Below are 24,154 nucleotides of genomic sequence, written 5' to 3' on the forward strand. Positions count from 1 at the left end.
GGTACTTGCAAGTTCTGATTGTGATACGTTTTTACCAATTTGGTTCAAAATTTCAATATCCAAATAAAATTCCCAGGTTTATTCAACAATATAAAAATCTTGAGAACATTCAACTAAGTACGCTCCAGACTTATTGCTTTCTATAATAATAAGTTGATGCAATTTATTTCAGGTTGTCGCTGTCATATACTTGTTCTCATCATAAATTCCTATATGAAGTCTCCTTTAACTCGCGTGGTCTTTGCTCAAAAATAAGGTTCCTATTATATAGACTAAAAGTTATCCAATAATAAATTTAAATCACATTATAAAACAATTTCCGACAAAAGTTCTCCTAAAATTATCCATCTTTCTGCATCTCTATAAACTATACTAAAAGGAGGAACCTCTTTAAATTAAGTGCCCAAGCTTGCCTTAAGGGGGTTTCTCTTTATACATATAGTACAACATGTCATTACAGACCATTCAGGTGAAAGTTGATTTAATTTGCCTGTCAAAGTTCCATTCCACAAAAAGGAAAAAATATGTAAGTCCATAAAAATAGAACATATCTGGAGAACCATTATGACATTCTTAAATGTTATCTTTGACATAAGATTAGATTAGAACGGGAACTCTTGTCGTAATTTTTTTAATTTAAACTGCTTATCATATTTTCCCATTCATGGCTCTTATCAGTGAATGGGCGTTTGGAATGAAATAATTTTATGCGATAAGTTGCTATAAATATGAAAAATAGAATTGCTTTCCCGCTCATAACAATAAATTAGAACAATAATTTGAAACCACACACGGATGGATCAGAATAAACGGGATGTCATCGTAGACTCGCGTAGAGAACCTTTTGAAACAAATGTGAAACTTAATCCGTCACAAAATTCTATATAAACAACTTCCTGTTTCTTCAAACCAAAGCTGCAATAGATACCTACATGTGTAAACACAAACGATGTCATAGGTGGGTTATGTCTTTTCCGTTCTAAGGACGTACTTATACTCGTCTTTCACTTTAAGATTTACTAAGTTAATTATAAAACATGAATGTTTTTGGCAACAATATAGACGTGCCCGTGTGGAGAAATAGGATAGGATGGGATTGGGAGGTCATTGTTGGAGGATTAATTTATCCACAAATTTGTTTGAATTTAATTACGTGGATTCACGTGGGAAAAATAAATCAGCTGCTTGATCTGCCACTGCCACCGTGTTGGTTGTGTGGCGCTGTTTCATGTTTAAATTGAACAATTCCCCTTTTTTAATTTAAATCGATGAATGTACGTTAAAGTTTTGTGCATGAAGAAAACAGGGTGCTCGTGATATATTCTGACTTTTAACTTTGCAATACGCGTTATATCATATGCACTATCAAACACTTAAAATGTGCTTACATTGCATGGGACTCACTTTGACGTTTATCGTTTCAACTTGTTTGTTTTAAAGAGATAAGGAAATTGAAGTTGACATTTTTATATTTCGAGTGAAAGTCAGGCAGAATTAGTCGCACTAAAGGAGTTCAATGTAAACGCAGATCAAAGGCAGAAAAAGATGGACAATGTAGCCACCTGTCAATTTGTTTTTGAGTGTGCTTGTAATGAACATTGATGAAATATTGACGTACTATTAGGGAATAAAAGGTGTTTGATTGAATTTAACTCCTTGTCAAAGCTAATATAAATGTATTAGATTAAATGACATGTTTTTTGAAAATCTGACAGCTGCCAGTTCCAGTTAAAGTTGGAAGCGGTTCTTTAAACTCACTGTGCACTTTAAATGTATTTGCGAGTTTTCTGATTCGTGAATTTCCTGACTTTCTTTTGTCATTTTTGGTCACCCTTTACAAAATATGGCAACAATATGTATAAAGATACAACTTTTTGCCTATTTGGAATATCAACAAAAGCTTTTAAAGCATGCTGCTCTATTCACCCCTTTTTGTTTTAAGTTCCCTTATATACACAAATGGTTGTGATGATATTCTGGTTAAGAGATCTCTCATCGATATGAAGCTAATTTACGAGGTTAAAATCTGCATTGCATTCACTGCACAGTAAACAAAAGGTAGGACAATACATTATTGGCACAGTAAGGATAAAACCCCCCCCCCCCAAAAAAAAGAAAAGTAATTTACATTTACATTTATGGTATGTACCTACTTTACACAAAGGTCATATGTTATTTGGACTTTGGATTAACACCCAATTTAAAAATATTTAGTCAGTTGATTTACAAGTTTGTAATATATAAAACTTACCTTGAATCGAATTTTTTGCCATCTATTAGTGTACCAGTGTAGTGCATTGTTAACATGTCACCACTTTTTGATTTTTGTTCACACACTTCAGGCACACTGACAACATCGATTTTAAGGTCACTGCAGAGAGCACCAGCCACGAAAAGGCACGTTACAATAAGTACTGTTTTGAACATCTTCTGCAAAAACAAAAAATTAAAAATAATAAGATAAACTTTTTATCTAACACAAACGAGTGGTGAAATTTTGAACTAAAATAAAATCCGTTTTACTACTGTCAAAAATGACGTACGACATATTTTGTACTTTTCAAACAAATTAGATACAAATGTACAAAATCAAATCAAATAAAAGAATGTAGGTACCTGTTATCCCTTAGTTAAAAAGACATAAAAAAGAAGAAATGATTTGAATAATTCAAGAAATAATAAGAAAATTAGGCCATGTTTACACTTGAACCTTGTTTTTTTTTTTGAGGAAAAACTGTCAGATTTTAAAAAACTGTCAGATTTTAAAAGGTAAAGACTGACAAAATTTAAAATCAAAATTTTGATATGTCAGACATTTGAATGACATTTAAGTATGACAGTCTTTTAATTCACCTAGATATAGGTAGTGTGTAATATAAAAAAAAAGTAATGTCATTTCAAGTATGGTTTGTCATCCTTTTACCGAATCTTACCAAACTTTCATTCCATAACTGACGTAAGGTAGGTCATGACACAAGAAACCACTTTATTGGTCAAGTTATAAACGATGTAATACAAGTAATTAAAATAAACGAAACTTTAAAAAAAACAAGTTACATCTACATCTACATTATACGTGCGTCTACATAACGTATGTAAGTGATTTCTTAAGTTTTTATCCAGAAATAATCGTGGTGATAAGTGTAAAAAGTAGCTTACTCAAGCTGGTTAACTGTGGCACCCTTACACCATACCCTGCTGTGGTTTAAAAGTGCTTCGCTTAAACCACTACATCAGCTTCAACTTTAATGGAGTCTTATGCGTTTGTTGTGTGTCTCAAGGGGAAAGTAATTTCAATTAAAGAGTAGGCTAGTTCACGATAATGATGGTATAAAATGTACAATATGTTATGTGAAACACGTTTTGCAAAGAAATCACTTTAACTTCTTGCAAAAGGAATACAATTTGACTTTAAGAAAGAAATAAAACCAACGAAATGCAATGATTTGAATATATACGCGTTTAGTAAATAAATTCAAATACGGAATCTAAAATAGAGACATTAAATGCAGCAATGACAATAATATAAACGAAATTGATCTAATTCGGTAAAGTAATAAATTCAATGAATCTGTCGTTCACTTTCATGTGCAGTGTAAATCAATGATTTCGCCAGCCATTTTTATTGCCAAATGAGATTTCTAATCTAAACTTAGACTTTGGTAAGTTACTGTACTTGTAGTGAGGTGAAATTATTTTTAAAATTTAGTGTTGGTTCTTTTTGTTTAATGGAAGTTTAAAAAAATTTAAGACTTAAAATGATCGTAATGAACTTAATTAAAACAGCTGTAATGAGAGCAGATGACAAATTTAATTGTTGATACTTGACATATAGCTGTTCAAATGTCAATATCAAAGCAGTGACTGTCAATCAAAATCCCAGGGACATTATATATTTTAAAGTAAGACCGCCAAAATTTTGAAGAAGTTTGTTGTTTCAGGTAAAACAATGTTAAACAAATTGCGTTGAGATAATTTTACACTGGGACATATACGCACTAAAACTTAACTATAAAGGGTGTTTTTTTAGGAATACAGCTTTAAATGGTATAAAACAAAGATGTTATACAAATATGACTTCTGGCATATGACTGGATTGTGCGTAGTCTAATGTGGGGGTCTAGTTTTCGATGACTTTTCCGAACAATTCTGGCAGTATATCAAATTTCGTCCTCCAAATGGTTAAACCTTTCGTTCTTAACCGTAGCGTAGACTAGCGTCTTCTCATATCCGTCTTATCTTGAAAAAAACATAGTTCCTTCACATCATGACTCTTCAATTGATGACCGAAAAGTCAGTAATCATGGCTTTATAACTGTCGTTATTGACTGCACCCTACTGGACAGCATTGTTTTTTAACGAAGTATGGGCCAAATGTCAACATACAGTTGAGGATTGTCATCACTCCAAATATGGCAGTTTTGTTTATTGACGTATAAATTCAACCAACAATTAACTTCATCTATAAACAAAATTTGATTATGAAAATCACTGAATCTAGGTGATCATGTGACTTAAATGATTTGACAGCTTACAAAATGGTCGATAGTTTGAATAGTGTTGCCAATTTACAGTGTTATACTTTTAAAAAACTATTATATCAGATTCTATTTTCATTAAGTCTGACAGATAAATTCAGCTCAATTTGTTTTGACATTCCAAAAATTTGACAGTTCTAACAATGTCTAAGCCCTATATGTTTTTTTTTGTTCATTCAATCGATAATTTGAACAAAAGAACGGTCTTCAAGAGTGTACTGAATTACAGTAATTATTCATAATTTTGTGAAGTTTAGTGACCAATAAAACACAATTAAAAGTTAATTGGTTTTATTTTGGATGCAAAATTGCTTAAGTTCTTAAGGCTAGAACACAGTTTCGTTAATTATTAAATATTAAAATGTTATGATTTTTTTAAAACGTACATTTTTACGATTATTCCACATGTCAACTTGTTCTGTTCTGTCAGTGGAGCGTTTTTGAGCATTGCGACGGAAGCGAAGGAGATGGGTTTAGTGGTCAATGAGGGCAAGACCAAGTATATGCTGTCATCAAAAAAGGACACTGAACGACGACGTCTTGGACAAAACGTCACCATGGACAGCTATAACTTTGAGGTAGTTAAGGACTTTGTCTACCTAGGCACCGCTATTAATGCAGACAACGACACCAGCGCTGAAATCAAACGAAGAATAACTCTTGCAAATCGCTGCTTCTTTGGACTTAGAAGGCAATTGAGAAGTAAAGTCCTCTCTCGAGCATGTAAAATCACCATCTATAAGACACTCATCATCCCGGTTCTCATTTATGGCGCTGAGGCCTGGACCCTGTCAAAGAAAGATCAGAGCGTCTTAGGATGCTTCGAGAGAAAAATTCTTCGGGTGATTTTTGGTCCCGTACGCATAGATGGAGAATGGAGGAGAAGATATAACGACGAACTGTACGGGCTGTACAGACACTGACCTAGTTAGCAGAATTAAAGTCCAACGGCTTAGATGGCTAGGTCATGTAGAGCGGATGGACATCAACGCTCCAGCCCGGAAGGTCTTCGAATCCAATCCCGAGGGACGGCGCAGTAGAGGAAGACCGCGACTCAGGTGGCGCACGCAGGTGGGAGAGGACCTCAACCAACTTGGCGTGCGAAACTGGAGACAGCTAGCTAGGGACCGAGCTGGCTGGAGACGCTTGTTGGTTGAGGCCCAGGTCCGCCCCGGACTGTAGCGCCACCTTAAGTAAGTAAGTAACTTGTTCTGTTCGTACGTACATATTTATCAAAGAATTTAGATTATGACTTGGGTATAGTTCTGTTTGTTTTTGGATATGTAATTAAATATTTACTTCAATCATGACCTCAACTACATAATACTTTATGGGGCCGCTGAAAATTCTAGATCTCTTTAAAATAAAACATCTGCTGAAAGTAAACACATTCATAAATAAGATCGTTACGTTCCTACTGTTTACCAATATTTTACCTTTATATCAATCGCATATCATTTCACTTTAAGCGGCAAAGTATATAGTAGTAGTATTTAGTAGCAGAAAGAAGCAGTTTTTGTATAAATACAAGTAAAAACCTCAATCTAACATTCAAGACTATTTCTGTTTCCTTTAAGTAGCCACATTATTTATACAAATTCTTTAGTATTAGGAAAACAACCTTAGCGACACCTATGCATCTGTCAATTAACTTATTATGGTAGAGTTGAGAATTAAGAAATTTCACCAGCGCCACCAGCACATCTGTCAATGTACTAAAATGCGATAGCCCAATGAGAGTAATATTAATTAAAACACTCAAGTAACGTCCCTGTGGCAAAAAACTATAAATATTTGAACAGTTGCTGCACGAGTTATAAACAAATATCGTACGAATATTGACATAAAGCCTACGATAATACGCAAACATAAATTAAGTACGAGTACATATCAATACGTTTTCTTAATCTTTAGTTCAAACTACAAAACGTTATCATATTCTCTTAGAAACAAGCTTAGAAAAATATATACAACACCATGAATAATTGTCTCATACGTGGATGCCATGCAACAAAGAATTTTGCTTCTGTTCTTATTTCAAGGTTTTAATTTTGTCTTGATTTGCTTTAACGTTGGTACCTACAATATAGATAAAGTTGCACAAGATAATAACAAAATTTATAAAATAATCTTCTTGAAGGTAATGATCATTATAAAAAATAATATAGACGCTTCATTAATTTCTTAAGAATGGATGCATTATGAAGAAATAATATGTTAAAAAGGTCAGTTCATAAAATTGCATCATATTAAAATAAATTAGATAAGGTTTAAATTAGTTTTAGTATACATGAGCATTGTTCTATGTAGTGTAGACGATAATAATTCATCTTTAATCAGCGAATGCCTTATTTAATTCAATAATGAACTACTGTCAAAAGTGAGAGCATATAAAATGACAGCTACGAAGATTCACCTTGGGAGTTTTTAATAAAAAAAATTAACTGAACTCTATAAACTCAACATATTTTTTATTGACTCATGCTCGATTTGATATTTCTCTATTTAAATAATGACATACGTCGTGTATATGGATTCACCAAAATGGCTATATGGCCAGTTTATGTTTTGAAGATCTCATAGAATTCCGTATTCCCAGAAATATAAACAAAATTTCTAAGAACAGAATGTGTATGGTTCGATTTCTCAAGAATTATCTAATGGGCAATTCCAAAAGGGTGAAAAGAAATGCAAAACTAATATGATTGCTAGGTGAGAATGAATAGTGAAAGTGACAGGACAGAAATGTCAAGTTAAAATGACAGGACATACAAAAAAGAATTAACATATATGACGAGAGGAGATATCCTTCTTTTGGTTAAACAGCTTGAATTGAATACTATCTGTCAAATATTTTTCTTTGAAGACGTATCCAATAAAACGCGCTTTTTTGAAAGTTTGCTGTCAAATATTTGCCGATAATCATATGTCCTAATATCAGCACAGTTCTGTTCGCTTTTTGTCTGGATTATAACCGAGATAATTTTAATTAGTTTTGAAAAAAAAGTCAATTTAGTGATTAAAAGTGAATATCAACACTGGTGATAAGAGTGTCGTCTACAGATAGCTAATGTTTACTTCGATTTTAAAATTACCGGCTAAAATAATATATGTGCATATATTTAAAATTCAACAAAACTATAAATATTTTGTTTTCAATTCACTTCAAATAGGATCGATATTAGATGCAGCTGTTTGCTTATTGTCTTTTAAGACTTATACGCGCATAAAATTAGCATAATAAATACTAAAATGACACAACATTCGATATGTCAAAAAATATTTCCGATCAAAATCTGAATATTTGTATAGTTCTAATTTTATTCATAGTCAACAAGCAAAAATACGTTGAAATCAGATTAGTTTACCTCCGTACGGCTAATTATTAATAAAAAACAACAATCGAAGTGAGAAACGTCAGTTTACTTTGGTAAACGTCAAGTGCGTATCTTTGAAATCAAGTTTTGAGATTTTGATCTAATTGGATTGAAAAGAAAGCGTACGAGATCAAAATTTAGGTGATAAGGAAACGGCTACATAAGACACTCTCTTTTTCCCAAGGCGTGTCCCACGATCTCTCAACTCTGTTCTGGTGAATATTTTCATGCTTCAAAGTAAAAAAATGTAATAAAATTCCAGAATTTGCCGGTAAACGAATGTTTCCCATGTTTTCATAATTCATTCACAAAAATTACAACCAAATGTGACAAGAAACTTTCGAAAAATGTCCACAGCCCGATATTAAGGCCTTTACATCTCCATTTTCGCCGTCAATTATGGCCAATATATAAATAACATTAAAAAAGAGAAACTTAATTAGGCCAAAAAGCAAAACCCAATTCGAACTCTTCATCATCATGATCATCATCATCATTCATTCTGCACGAAAGTCCACGTAGGTGTTAAAGGCCGAAAAATGAACGATCGATTGGCCTGAAAAAGACTGAAGCTACCTATATATTCGAGGAGAGAAAGGTAATTTCGTTTTCTTGGAAACGATTTCAGAAAAAGATTAACTTGGACATACTTGTATACCCGGATGTAGCTACTGGAAATTCAGAGTGAAAAAAACTACATTTTGGTAAAATGACTTGAAACAAAATAACGCACCACAAAAATACTCGGCAAGGAAAACTTGTCAATGAATTTACACGCAGCAAAAGGCGTACATACTATAAAATAACAGGTACGCATCGTCTCACCTCACCGCACGGTCCGTGAATCGCGTCGTCGTCATCGTCGTCGTTGCCGTGATTCTTTTTCTTTCCCAACATCACGATCATGTTGCTGCTACAATAAGGTTCTTGACCTCCATATTCATTTCATACCTATACGAGCTATAAAAATGACTCTCTGTGCCTCTGGATCGGAAAATAACTTAACTAAACAATAAAAAGTTGAATCTGCTTGTGCGCAGGAAGCCATTTGTCTATCTAAATAATTAGCGTCACATTAATGTTAATGCATTTTACAGTTTTTCCGTCAGTCGAAAACATCCAACCAACCAACATAAATGATGTGTATAGACATCTTGTCATAATTGCAATAATTATATTTCAAATAATATGTCTAATTATCATGCCACGAAGAGACGACTGTCACTTTATTCCAATTCCACCCACTTTTATGGCAAATCCATCGAGAAGACATCACAGAACCAACAACAACAAGAACACCAAGCTACTCAATGCTTCGATGACGTTTGCGAAACGATAATCTCTCTAAGCAACATTTCGCTGTAATGATCTGTTTCATCTGTCAAAGTAAAATACAAACACCCTTTTTCATTTTTCTGAGCGCAAAACTGGAGCGAAAATTATACACGTCATTTGTCTAGGACTTGGAAAATTCCTTCTTTAGTCAAGATTTAAAATATGTATAAAAACTACATTCTTGTCAACTTAAGAAGTAAACAGGTAAAAAAGAGAACAATACTACTGTCAAATTCCTTTTCCATAAACTTTTTTACTCTAAACCACGTAATCATATTCACGCGATCGTCAATACAAGAAAAAAAAACATGTCCACTGACTCTTTCGCACTTGAACAAACGATCGTAATGGTAGAAGAGAAGAGGTGCTAGAGCTGTCACTTTGACACAAATTCAATTCAAAAGCACTTTTCAATAATGTTTATAGTGTCTTGGTTTAAATTATGATTAAAACTTACGTTTTATTTTTTTATGAATTAATTTTTATTTGGAAATGTAGGTAAAAAAAAGCTTGATAAAAATTCAAAATGAATTTTTAATGATACGTATATGCCGTTACTATAAGGAGCAATCACAACCACTTTTCATCGCGTTCAAAGTACAACTGAATTACTGAAGACTGAATGTAAACGTTGGAGTTTGGCTCTTGCTTGGCTGTGTGGCTGGATATCACTCCGCGATAGTCCCGTCGTCGTCGTCGCGTCGTCGCCGCACCATCCACCGTCACAATCAACCCATCAGTTTGTTGTTGTGAATTTGTTGTTTCTCGTGGCTGCTTATGACTTCCCCCAATCGGAAAATGTGGAGAAACATGACGGACAAAAACAATAAAAAAAAACAAGATAACATGAGGATTTTTTTGGGGGCAGTCCCCCGCCCCTTCTGTCATAAACCCCGCACCCAAGTGGCAAATGTAGGAAACAATTTTTTTATCAATTTGGCCTGTTGCCGTGGGGAGGCAGCGAACGCGAAGCGTCTTCATCATAGAAATGAAAATGTAGCTGATGACGAAGATGGTTTTTAGGTTAAGATGCGCTAGGGCTTAAATGTTGCAGACACTTGATGATGGAAAAGCTTTTATAAAGCTTGAAGAAAATATTTAAAAATAAAGCTTCCAGAGGAGGAAAACATTTTGTACTTCACTGTTCAAAATCGTTATAACGGTTTTTTAATTTAAGTTGTGAATTTAAGTCATGAATTATCTATTTGAATGTTGATGACAGTTTTTTCAAATGTCAAAATAAATAAACCATCCCATAGGAAACATTATTTTTGAATTTTTGTGCGAATTTAAAAAAAAAAATAAGATAAAATTTAAAAAACTGTTTGTTTGTTTTTAAATTTCCAGTTCCTATAAAAAACAGTTTGTTAGTTAAATTGTTAATTAATACATTTTTATAAAGATTCATACAAAAATAGTATTCCCAAAATATTAAACAGACCTAATAATATGATTCCTGTTTGACAACCAAGAATTTCTATCATATTTCTTTCTTTTATACCGGAAAACACAAATTCACCTGGAAGCCATTTTTGCAGTTTAAATTGCTGTGCATTTATAAAGGTCAAAAATGTGTCTTTGATAAAGAAGTTTTAAGTCAACTTTTGTATTTATTTTTGGACTTGTGTTATTGAAATTATTTGATGAAATTTGCGAATTGATAAAAAGAACTTTGGACTTTCTTTCAACAAAACTGTCAATTTTAGAACGGACAGATTAAGTGAGTTTGATTTCACAATTTGTATGGGTAAATGTCATGACATTAAAGTACCTCAAAAGTTGCAACAAAAGAGGATTATAAAATAAGAAAAGAAAACTCCTCCGAATTAAAAAATGATCCCTCATAAAATGTCTCTGCTTTTGTTTTAAATTACAAGGAAAACAAAATATTTAATTCACTTTTCTTACTTTTTGACCTGGCTGAAATCTAATTTTCATGAACATAACTGTCATTTGATTCCTTCGGTATAAAGATTTTTAGTTAGTATATTATTTTGGTATTTATACAATAATGTAGTTAAATTTTTTTAAATAACATAATTAACATTGTGACATAAAATTATATGTTTCAGAACTTTATCAACATGTTCTCACATTATTTTTTGACACGCCCCCTTTCAAAAAAGGATATACACAAGGACATCATTGCTCCGCCTTAAAGCTTTCTACGGTTCATGCGTATTTATTTATTTATTTATGTTTAAAGCTTGTTAAAAATTAACCTGTTGATTGTTGATTTAAGAATATACAAATTGAAAACCTATAAACCAAGGTCATTAGATGTAGCTGCTTTTTACATATAGAACACCTCTAGTTTTTACATGGACTTTGATAAATTTACAGGGTTTTCTATAGGTAAATTCAATTAATTTATAATTGTTATCCTTTTTTGTGGTTTTATCAGTTTGACTTACTTACACTTAAAAAATTTTGATCATAAGTCAAAAAAATTCGACCATTTTTTATCATTTGACGTATTCACATAGGCTCTTTTAAGAAGACTCGTTTTGACATATCATCAATTTATCTCGCTTCCACCTATATAATCTTTTAAACAATTAGAAATATCTGACTCATTTGTCTGTGTCTTCCAATAACCAAGTATGGGACGTCAAAATTAACAATGTAAATGTGAACATGGTTTTAAATGCAAAAACAGGGACAGGGACAATCGCATTTTGACAGATTGAAAAAGAATCAAAAAGGGGTTATATAGTACCAATGAAACAGTCCATATATTTTAGTTTATAACTTAAAAGCTAGAAACAGATTGAGACAGCAACAATGGTGGCCATTGTCTTAGAACCAATGCATTTCTAGCATTCAGCACAGATAAGAACAGAAACGTCAACACCTACGTAAGACCTAAGTTTGTCTTTTCATGAGAGCGTCCAACGATCGACGAATGAATGAGTAAATATGATTTTAAACAATATATAAACCTTAATTCTATAGATTGTTAAGAAGAAGGTAGAAATATAGCTTCAATTCATCTTAAAGTAATAAAATTAGCCTTTTCATTTCCAAAATAAAAAAAAATAAGAAAACAAATTTTTCGTCGAACTGTCAAAATCAAATTGTGTTCCACATACGATTCACACTTCAACGAATAAAATGTTCGGGCGCATCTTAGCCAACTTATTTTATTCTTGTTGTTTTTGTGTATCTGCAATGACGAATTACAACAAGCCCTGTAAAAGAAATGTCATAATGGACGAATATTTATTCATTGGTTGGTCACTGGTCGCTGTCATGTCACATGTGAATAGTCCTTAAGTCCTAAATTTCCTGTGCTGACAGCTTTCAATATGTAGGGGTACGATACTACACACTGTTGATTAAAAGTTAACAGTGCTGTTTTCAATGTGTTTCAAAAATATTTCCTGAAGAGTAATTTATTAAGTCCTTTTATTATTAAAAGCAATATTAAGTTTGCGTTTGCTATCATATCTACAGTTGCAATGTAACTCACATCCATTAATCAAAATAGGTATAAGCAAGTTCTTCGCTAGCAGTATTCGTGTTTTTACTGGCGTAAAATACTGGGTTACCCAAAGTGTACGTAGAGCACCATACATTTTGCCAACCAGTCGGTTTATGTGATCGTTCATTCGATTTGATCCTTACTTAACAAAATTTGAGGAAAGTAAACAAGATCTAAGTTCTTTCTTGAGATAACTAAGCATTTAGATTTCTTCGGATTCAAAAAAAGACCATTTAAGTGGGACCAATTTAAAATTTTCTCAAGTTCCTCATTGACATTGGAGACTCCATTGTCAATAAGTTCGAGAGGGCAGCTTAGATATAGTTGGACGTCATCGGCATACAAGTGACAGGAACTATTATCGATCAAACTGCTTGTTTTCTATTGTTTAAATATGAATATATGAGCTTTGTCACGCCTGTTGAAAAATTGAACTGATGCATGTTACAAAGTATGACAAGTTAATCGTGTCAAATGCCTTGGAGAAATCAAGTAAAACCAAAAAAGTTACACCACCCTTATCCAACGATTGCCTTATGTCTTCAGTTACGTTTAAAAGCGCAGTTATACAACTGTGCATTTGCGGAAACCAGATTGTTGCGAGGCAAGCAGGAAGTTAGTCGTAAGAAAAGCGTTAATTTGTTTCTGCAAAATGTTCTCAAAAAGTTTAGATAAATAAGAAAGAATTGAGATAGGTCTGAATTCGGTTCCTTTAGCATTTTAAGAAGTGATAAGATTTTTGTCACCTTCCAAATGTCAGGATAAACTCCAGACATTAAAATGGAGTAAAACGTAAACGTGATGTAGGGCAGCAAAAATGGCAGAATCATTTTTATAAACTTTGGATCAATTCCGTCCATGATTGAGAGTAAAATTTCTACAACATCAATATAATCTACTGCTCGAAAACCGAAACCAGGATGATCTGAGTCTTCCGCAAACGAGACAACCCCAGAAGTGATTGGCAAAGGCGAAGGTGACAGTTGTGAGGTAAATGCTTCGTTAATTGTGTTTACATTAAGATCTACAGCAGACGCATTTCTCGAATTTCCAATGCCAACGTTTCGCAAGTTTCTCCAAAGTTGTAGCCCATTCAGTAAAGCATTTACAATGCTTAGAGAAACTTTGAGATTTATCTGTACGAATTTCCTCAATAACTCTGTTCCGAAGAGAACAAAATGTGAGTCGTACCTCGGGCAATCGATACCGTTTCCAATTATTAAATGCATGATCCCGTTTTTTGCATTAACGATCTTATAGTATTTGTAAACCAGGGATTATCATTTTGTTTTCAAGGGAACATGGGTGTCGTAGAGAAGATTTATCTTGCACGTTAAGAATTGAACTTGTTCTTTGGAAGAAGGCATGTAGAAAATGTTATCCCAATTGATGGCTCTTGTATCTTGATCCAAGTGCAGACCATTAATATTCTTAAAATCACGATATGAAATCGATTTAACGGCATATTTAAGATTAAAATTTTTTGTCAAAAATATTAAGTCATGCCTTGAAAAAGCCGGTTCGTAAAGTTGATACAAAACCACATCCCTAATTTCACTAACCAAAAATAAGTCAAGCAGTGTTGCGCCCCTGTCAAAGAAGTGCGCCGGAGTCACAGTATTAAATAGGCTAAGATTAAGTGAACGCATGTTATTAATAAAATTAAAGGAAAATAATATAATAAAAATATAAATAACAATGTTCGAAAATAGTTAAGTTTTTAAAAGATGCAATCATGTTTGGAGCCTGGCAATGCTATTCAATTCATCTATGTTCTCAACCTTGGCTGATGGTGCATCATTTGAGTGACGTTTAATGTACACCAATCCACGCATTGTAAATACGGAGAAATGTTGTTTTTGTTTCTTGAGAGTGCGGCATTCGCGTAAGTACACAGTCGTTTCAGAATCTAGTCCGAAATTAGTCAAGTTTAATTGATTTTTATGTTGCTTTTGGTAACGTGCAACAAAAATTAACAGCTGATATTTGCAAATGTCAAAATTACAAAATCATGCCCTTAACAGTTTGATTATCTGATTAGACCAAACATGATGTGGCAGTTCAATTTAAAAAAAATAACAAATAAGTCAGTAAATTGACAGTTTTCGAAAGTTGAAATGAGCTTGATTTGACTCGATTCTGGTCAGGGATCGAAATCGATTCAAAATTTGTGAAGAAAAACCTGTGTTGGTTTTACAGATCATGCATTATGGTCTGTTTATTTGCATGTTTGTGTACAAAAAATATAGTTTTGTTTTAATCAAATTAAAAAAAAATGCACATGCAGTAGTTAGCGTGTTCTTATATGTTGCTTAACTATTCAGTTCCTTATTGTTTAAAACGAATCAAACTATCTCACTTGCACTTCATAAGAAACATCGAAACACCATTTGCATTTAAGAAAGTGCTGTCAAACTTGATCATTTTTTATCTTCTTGTGTGGTGGAAACACCAAAAAGATTTTTTTAATCTAAACTGAGTTAAACCCTTATTGAAAACATAACAAAACTTAATTATCTTTTCTATTCTTGCAAAATAATCCCAGTTAGTCCATTTTCATTGACAAAACTAAATAATATCAACAGTAACAGATTTTTTTTTTCAATGGAAAACACATGATTCGAAATGCACAGCTACTCAACGAACACAGCCATCGAGATACAAATGCAATATCAATCGTACCAACATTTGGGAACTAAATCACATAAGATCCATTCGAGACTCGTATAAATGTCAAAACCCATCCGTAGTAAGATTCTACTCTAATTTTTATCGCTAGTATTAATTCTATGGATATTGTTTTTGTTATTCGTAAAAAAAATCCTACAATACTATGGATAGATTTTCCAACAAAACACGGGTATTGTTTAAGTTTTTAAACAATTGACTTAGGCATGTGATTTGTATGCGTTTGTAATGAAACTTAATTGAATTCATACGATTTGATAACTTCTTTTAATTTATTTTCCAATAGTGATTTAATTGGTCCATATACATTTATAATGATTTGCCGGTTTCTTTAATTACAGATGCAGAAACTAATTGTTTTAAATATGAACATTGGAACTTAAAAGAATCAAAACTAAAACGCTTTTAAATTAATTTAACTCATTTTTATGACCGATTTGTATTTATTTATAAGTCTTATTACTTATTGGTTGATTTCTATTTCAAATCAGGAATAAATAGAAAAAAATAAAAATCTCTTGTTTTAATGGGTGGTTTAATAGGCTCCAGATAAAAAAGCAATAAAGTATCAATCTAGACTTTGTTATATAGTTTTTATTGATTAACATTATACAATGGAGGGGCTACAAAACTTCCCCATGCTGGTCAACAGCTGATCAAAAAAAAAACTCCTTTCCTATACATAATTCATTTTGACAAGCTTCTAGAAATGCACTTGTACCTTCACCTTAACCCTCTGTGTCATATAGAGAAATTATTATTTTAGTATTCTCAGAGCTCGCTGGAAGAAAAACAAACCGCATATCGTTTAACTGGTAACAGTTTTGTAAGCGATGTCAAACAAGACACAAAGCGCCGCGCCGACGAAGCCGCTTTAGCTATAACGCGTTTGCATATTATATCATTTCAATCTCTAGGTACGGTACATATTATCGAAACTCGTGCCGGTTTGTTTTCAGCAATTAATTAAATTGAAAAAACTCCCCCACAAAATTCTTAATCAGTCTTGATGCAGTCTCGCCTTTATAACCTAATCTCGGCTGTACAATGAAATCAGACGTGACAATAGTGCTATACCGACCTTGATTGATTTTAATTTTCTGCTCCATTGGACATCAACCAAAATTTAATTACTCCCCATCTACATCGTCCACAAAGCGATCAGACGATCAAAGCGATCTTCCCGGTGCGAAATATTTTTGTCAGATTTCAGTTAGAAATTAGTGCGTTTGCCATCTCACAATCGGTGGAGCGGCAGTCGAGAGTTATAAGCTTAAGGTAAACATTTAACGGTGATAAAAAAGAAGATCGAGAGTTCTGCCTATTTATAGATTTTTTATAAGTCAAGAGATAAAAGATTTAAAGTGTAGAATTTCTGTCTAAATTATTGTCAGTCTCAAGAAGAAGTGTGTTCGTGAAGTGTCTTGTTTAACTGTGAGGTTCTTGTTTGACTTGAATTCCGTGCGTTTGTTTCCGAAGTTATGACGAAGTCCAAGGATTTAGTAAACGTTCTAAAGATCGCCGGTGGAAAACGAATAAAAACTATTAGCGCCTTGGTAGAAGAAAATAAGAACTCATCTCCAGGTATTGTCAATCCAGGATTTACACCAGAATTCGGAGACGACACCGCTGATGGATGTGCTGAAGGTGGGGAGGATTTCGACTGCACTGATTTTGTAGATTTATGGTATGTACCTACCATTAAACATTCATATGTATTAAATAAAATAAATTATAACTTTGACTCCAGTAAAAAAAAACCTTGCACGTAAATTTTAATAATTGTTTTCTTATTATGTATTCCTATAAAAATTTAATTAGAAATTTCTTTAGAAAAGCTAAATACTTCGTGACAAACACAAAACACATTATAATTTAAAATCATTAAAAATTTATGGATGTACATAGTTGAAAAATAAAATTGTATTCTCAGAAATTAGTAAAATTTACATTTTATGGTTTGCTAAATAATAAGGTTGTTTTATTACCTTATTAACTATCTGTCCTATTTTTTTTCATATTACTTTTTTATTTATTTTGCAATACCCGTGGCATGATGGTTAGTGCGATGAACTGTCATGCGAGAGGTCTTGGGTTCGATCCCTGCCTATGCCACCTAAAGTTTTTTTCACGGATACTGCCTCTTGCGAGGAATTGACAAATTCTCCAAGAGTAGTTCTTGTCATGAAAAGTGCTTTCTCAAATTTGCCGTTTGGATTCGGCTTAAAACTGTAGGTCCCTTCCATCCCTGACAACAGTACTCGCACACAGGAATGGTTGAGAGTTGTCAGTCAATAGGCCCTAGTTCTCAACATTTTTTATTTTCGTGGATTATAATAAAATATTTTTGGTTTTAAATTTGTATACAGTGAGTAAGCGGCAATACTTTTCATATATTATGAATTTTCGAGTGTGTACCCACAGTAAAACCCGCTTTATTGAAACTAGTTGTTCCAAAAGAAGTGTATCTACTCTTTGAAGTAAATGATGATATGATTTAAAAAATTAAAAATTCATTCAAATTATGTAAAGGATTTTTTAAGAAGAGGTATCATTTGGAATAGCCCTCTGTTTGAGTAGCTGTCACCTTAGAAGCTGTCATATTTTGATGTTTGACAAGCTAAAACTACGCCATTACTAACTTTAAAAAGCTTCAAAAATAGTTTTAAATTGTTAAAGTCAATTCATTGATTGATTTATTTAGATCCGTAAAGCTGGAAAAACCACAATCGAATTTCGAAATTCTAATGATGCAGAAATTTAGGGCTCTTTGTGTGCTCATTTAGTGCTCCAATCCTCAAACTTGTGGTGTTCCCAGCTTGACGTCAAGCTAGAAACACCACACCTTTAGGTTCATAATTACATAAAACTGAAGATGAGGGAATTTAGGGCTCTTTTTCGGCTCCTAAGTTAGCGAAACTCAATTAAGCAGGAAAGTTGAAATTTGTGGAGACTTTCTAAAACAAGGTTAGGTGTTAGGTTAGGTTAAAGTGGCTGTTGGTTGGGAAGTCCAACACAATTAGACCAAAGTATGGTCCGTTGTGATACCACATGGATCAGCCGATCAACTTATCTCGTCGAACGAATTGGATCTCAGAATGTCAGAATTTTTTAAGTCACTGGTATCGTTAAAGTAGTAGTCTCCAAGGTGGATTCTACGTCTTTGTGATAAGGCAGGGCATGTGCACAGAAGATGAGAGATTGTCTCCTCCTCGTCCATGCAACTCCTACAAAAATCATTTTCAGGGGCTCCAAGTCGAATAGCATGCCTTCCTATCAAGAAGTGCCCAGTCAGGACACCTATAACGTAGCTAATGTGCAATCTACTCAGAGTTTTGTCGCTAAACAGGTGGTGGTGTTATTCCACCTGAAGTTTGTTTTTTCGGGTAGACGAAAGGCCCCATTTAATACCAATGCTCTTTTTACAGGAGAACAGGGCTACTGTGGCCTTGTATATTGTCTCTTGAATATTAGCTTTCCAACTTAATTTCTTATCCAAAATGAGACCCAAGTATTTTGCTTGTTCAGAGAATTTAAGTGGTACACCGTTTATGAGGGAAGGGTCAATGAGTGGGACTTTATATTTCCTTGTGAAGAGGACAAGGTCGGTTTTTTGTGGGTTAACGCCTAGTCCACACTGATGTGCCCATCTGGATAGCTTATTTAAAGCGTTTTGTAAGAGTTCTTTTTTATGTCGGATGGATGTTAACCCGTTACTGAAATAGCAACATCGTCCGCATAACCAAACAGTCTGTATCCCTCTCTTTCAAGAGTAAGTAGTAATTAATTTATTACTAAGTTCCAGAGAAGAGGGGATAAGACACCACCTTGCGGCGTACCTCTGCTGACACCTCTTTGTGCAGTAAAATCGCCCAGTTTTGAATTGATAATCCTGTTTATCAGCATCTGATTAATCAATTCGCTAATCGATTTATCTACCTTCAGAGATGTCAATACACGTGCAATTGCAGATGTGTCGACATTATTAAATGCACCTTCTATATCTAGGCAACAAAGGTGTACTCTTTATGATGGAGGGAATATTCGATTGTACGTACTGTGTAGAGCCGTTTAAACTGATTTCCCTTTGTTGTAGGCGTGTTGAGCCTTTGAAAGGAGGGACTTTTCAATACTTGCCCTTAAGTGGATATCGATCAAACGTTGAACATTTTTGAGAAGGGATGATGATAAGCTGATTGGTCTCAGGTCTTTAGGGTTAACGTGGCTGGATTTTCCAGCTTTTGGAATAAAAGCGACTTTAACTGGTTTTCTAAACCAAACAAAATTAGAAAAAACTGAGGGGTCACTAAGTGCTGTTTTGGGCTCCTTAGTTCGTGGAACACCAAACGGTTTTTTAAGCCCTTATCACCAAAACTAAGGCGTAAAGCTAAAACTTTTAGAGACTTTCTCAACCAAGCACAATTTTAAAAATCTAATCGTGGGGTAATTTAGGGCTCATTTTATACTAGTTAAGTGCTCCTATACCGGTTTGGTTCAGAAATCCCTTCCCCCTTAAAATTAATTTCAAAAGTTTAAAAATGTTTGTATTGCATTAATCTGACGAAATTTAAACAATTTTTAAATTTAAAACTCAAAATAAAATTTCACAGCATGACGTCAATTTTGGTTTTGTTACTGTAATTTTTGTGTGCATATTAATTTATTTTATTTATCTGGCCCATTATTTATGATTAAATAAAGGGTGTTTTTTTTTAGGTGTGGTTTTTAATCTGGCAATACTTTTTTTAAGTTGCTGTTTTTGACAGATGTCACTTGTTTTATGCTCAGTTCGGTTTCCTTTTCATAATAAATGAACTTACTCCTAAACAACGTTTACAAATTGTGCAATTTTGTTACCAAAACATTGGTTCGATTGGCGTGACTCAACGAAAGAATTAGTTTTTTGAAGGAAACTATTGATGAACGCATTATCTCATCTCATGGGGCTGCAGTGAAGTCACACATTTCTTAAGGCACGTTTTCTTAAACTAATCGCTTGTATTTTATATTTATCTATCAAATAAGTAGCGCAAAATATCTTATTTACTTATTTGAGGGGAAATATTTCTGCGTTTTTTGATGAAAGGTTGACTCAGCCGAATTTGACGAATTAAATTTCCTATAAGATCACATTTTTATAGTACCCGTGGCATGATGGTCAATGCGTTGAACTGTAATAGTCTTCAACAGAGAGCTGTTAATTCGCCGATTCTCTTCAGCATTTACACCAGCGTGATAGGTAGTCTTACACGTCGGCGATCTAATTGGGTACAGAACGACCCGAATGGTTGAGGTTATTGGAATTTTCTTGCAGCGTGATTTCGACAAGATTCAGCGATATTGCGACGACTGGAAACTGAAAATAAATGTCCAGAAGTCGGAGACAATTCTGTTCTGGACTCCGTTGACTAGGGCCACATGGGATACGTGCAAGAATTGGCGCAAGATGGTCAGCTCCAATTCGTCGTTTTTGGTCCGTCGAATATGGGCGTTGCAGGCCTTTCTGGCTTTTTTGAACTTTTTCTGGCTTTCCCCAGTATGGTTGGCCTTATAACATCAAACCATGCATTTTCCTTAGGTCTGATGCTTTTAACCCTGTTCGGTATAAAAGTTCTCATTCCCAGGAGAATTAAACTTGTGATCATATCAGCGCTGGCGTCAACGTCACAATCGAGGAAACATATATATAGTGACCAGTTAAAGATCCTGAAGTAATTATTGAGACCGTCCCAGTTAGCTTTCTCGTATTGCCAAACGGTTCTCTTGGAGTTCTTTCTTTAACTGAACAGTTTTGACACGAGAAATTTGCTTATATAACACAATGGTTAGATGTGCCTAGAGAAGATAGAACACTAACAGTGTACTTATCAGGGTTAGAGGTAAAAAACAAGTCAAGAGTGTTTTCTCCTCGACCTTCATCGTCCGATATTCCTATAGATTATCAACCAGCCCACCCGAATCATGAACGGATCATGGACTGGATATTGGATTGTTGGACTCTATTGGATTATCTAATGACAGGCCGATAGTCCTGTCATTGGAAATGTTCAATGCAGACCCCAAGTTAAAATTAATTATACAGATGGCATTGGGCATTTTCAGAAAACAAGTGGCAAGTATCTGATTGGCCAGCTGCCAAAAAATTTGTTGACTATGGAAATTTGATCAATAAAAATCTCCCTTACTATCAAGTGAAGTCAAGTTATGTCAAAATGACAGCTAATCATATTTTTGTCATTCAACTGAAAGCGCAATTCTATTTAATATTTTATGTAACAGCGTTTTTTGTCAAATTTGAGAATTAAAATTCCTTGGTAAAAATTTAATTTCAAATAATACGTTTGACTCCAAATGAAGACCTTTATGTATTTTGAACTTGTCCATTATTAATTTGTTTGTTAACAAAATGAAAATTTTGTAAAAATTCACTACATTTCAAAACTTTCTAAATGAGCTGTGTTGTTATATATTTTAAGCCTATTTTCAACAAAAATCTCATTTCTTATTTAAGTTATCCTCTTTTTCTGAGTTTAGAGGCAATATCATAATTTTAATATTTAAAATGTTGAGTATTTCATCATATCCTTAAATATGAAATACATCATAATAAATTAAAAAGTCTATATTTCTAAAAAAAATACTTCCCCTTTATTAACTCCAATTCGTTCTTATTTAAAATTATGTAACTAATTGTGTATTTATTAAATTTCTTGAGATATAAAATTAATCTATCAGTGACAATAGTAATAATCAATTATTCTGTTTAAATAAATCATATGATTGAATAAGTAATTTTCATTTTTAAAACAAAGTAGTTAATCGTTCTTTAATTATTTAATCTGTGAAGAGCTGTTAATTCATCTACTATGTTCTTTCTTGTACGTTAGTCAGTGCCTTTACATAATACTCTTAAGGTATAACTTATAGCTGCACTAGCATATATAAAATATCTAAAAAAGTTAAAATAGTACCATTTATATACAAAGATAGTACATAATTTTGTCTGTAGAAGTTTATATCTAAAAGCGCAAAAAACAACTGAATTTAAAAGCATTTTTGGTCAAAAATAAGAAACAAACTTCAACCGGATATCGAAAAAAACTTTAAACTTTTTGAAAAGCTCCACAAGATGTCTCTGCTACATTTACCATAGTCATACACCATTCTCATTGCTTAAAAGCTTTCGATTTTACAAAGAGCTTATATTTTATTATTTAACTTTCAAAACTTTAAAAAAAAATAAGTATGTCTTGAGCATTTTGACATTATCTAAACAACGATTAAATTTACAAAGATGCTAGGTATGCTGATTCATCTAAGCCAATTGAATACAGTAGTACTGTCTCTTAGAGAGAAAAATTCTTCGGTGGAAGAGGACCTCAACTAACTTGGCGTGCGAAACTGGAGACAGCTAGCTAGGGACCGAGCTGGCTGGAGACGCATGTTGGTTGAGGCCCAGGTCCGCTCCGGACTGTCGCGCAACCTTCAGTAATTAAGTACGTATGTGCATTAACACATTTTGCAGTTAGTCGCATTCGATTCCTTTCAGCTCCCTGGAAATGCTTATCCTCTTCTATGATACTGCATTTGAAATGCTTTATCACACTTTGTCTGTTCTTTTATCGCCATGTTTAGGAATTCAAAAACAATTTGCACCGATATCTCCTTTCAAAACTTATCTTCTCTCCAAGTTCCCTAGAGGGCGCGCTTATTTACGAAAACTCGAACTGACAGATGGTTTTGTTGTTCCCTAGCAAAAGATATCAGTATTAAAAGACTTTTAAAAGAATATAAAATATTGGACTTATTCCATTTCTCAGAATTAATGTGTTTTCTGTGAGTTTCAAGTCTCAAGATTTGTAAATGTACATTTTGTTTTTATATAAAATGAAAAGTTACGTAATCTCAGAGTAAGGAAAAATGCGTTTTAATGTTTAATAAACAAAGATGTTATTTGGATTTTTTTTATATGGCCTTCCAATTAAATGGAAAATAAAATTATGTGGCATAACAATCCACAGAGAACTAAGGCCTAGTCATTACAAGAATTCTTGTGTGCGAGTCATTTCAGGGATGGAGGGTACCTACAGTTTTTATGCCGAATCCAAGCGGGTTATTTAAGAAAGCACTTTTCATGACAAAAATTACTTCTGGAGGATTTTTCGCAAGAGGCAGTACCCGAAATAAAAAACCTTTTTTTGGTGGAATAGACAGACCTCTGGCGTGACAGTCCTACGCACTATCTGCCATGACCCGGGAACTCGGGACTTACAAATTATGAACTAAAACTATTGAAATCTTATTATTTGTATAGAGATACTAGCATGAAAATGCAGATTATAGGAAGTGCCATAAAAGCGAATTTAAAATTCTACATATAGCTGCATCTGCATTTTTGAACAAAAGTAGAGGGGGATAGATGATGCCAAAAACGAATGTGTGAAAAAATGATTCCAGATGAACATGTTCGCCTTCACTTCTGCATTATAGGACTTCCTATAATCTTTATTTACGGAAATTTCTTTATTTTGTGATCTACTATAATTATGGGGTTTCAACGTTTTTAATTCTTTTTCTCTGTAGATTTGAAAGTGCAGAACAAGTAAATTTGTGATATGACAACCTCAAAAATCTAAAAATTGTTCTATAATAAAGACATTTTTTTATTAATACAAATTCTATATATTGATGCCACCGGAACTGTGAGAAATTAGTTCGCTATCATTAAAACA

At 33.4% G+C, this 24,154-nt stretch overlaps 2 protein-coding genes across 3 annotated transcripts in view; one reads left to right on the forward strand and one right to left on the reverse strand.

Moving 5' to 3' along the window:
- Positions 1–9,866, reverse strand: part of LOC129951928 (FK506-binding protein 2) — a 30,302-nt gene extending 20,436 nt beyond the window's left edge. For both annotated transcript variants that reach the window (XM_056064295.1, XM_056064293.1), the window contains exons 1-2: positions 9,708–9,866; positions 2,252–2,430 (exon numbers count right to left, since the gene is read on the reverse strand). In XM_056064295.1, the coding sequence (XP_055920270.1) occupies positions 2,252–2,427 (176 nt within the window). In that variant the 5' untranslated portion in view covers positions 2,428–2,430; positions 9,708–9,866. The remainder of the gene's footprint in view (positions 1–2,251; positions 2,431–9,707) is intronic.
- Positions 9,867–16,888: 7,022 nt separating this feature from the next.
- The window catches only part of LOC129949110 (protein NDRG3), a 151,183-nt gene continuing 143,917 nt past the window's right edge, over positions 16,889–24,154 (forward strand). The window contains exon 1 of the mRNA XM_056060361.1: positions 16,889–17,109. Coding sequence (XP_055916336.1) covers positions 16,904–17,109 — 206 coding nt within the window. The 5' untranslated portion in view covers positions 16,889–16,903. The remainder of the gene's footprint in view (positions 17,110–24,154) is intronic.

The sequence above is a fragment of the Eupeodes corollae genome, chromosome 3 (genome assembly GCF_945859685.1).
Source record: "Eupeodes corollae chromosome 3, idEupCoro1.1, whole genome shotgun sequence".
In the NCBI taxonomy this organism is placed as follows: domain Eukaryota; kingdom Metazoa; phylum Arthropoda; class Insecta; order Diptera; family Syrphidae; genus Eupeodes; species Eupeodes corollae.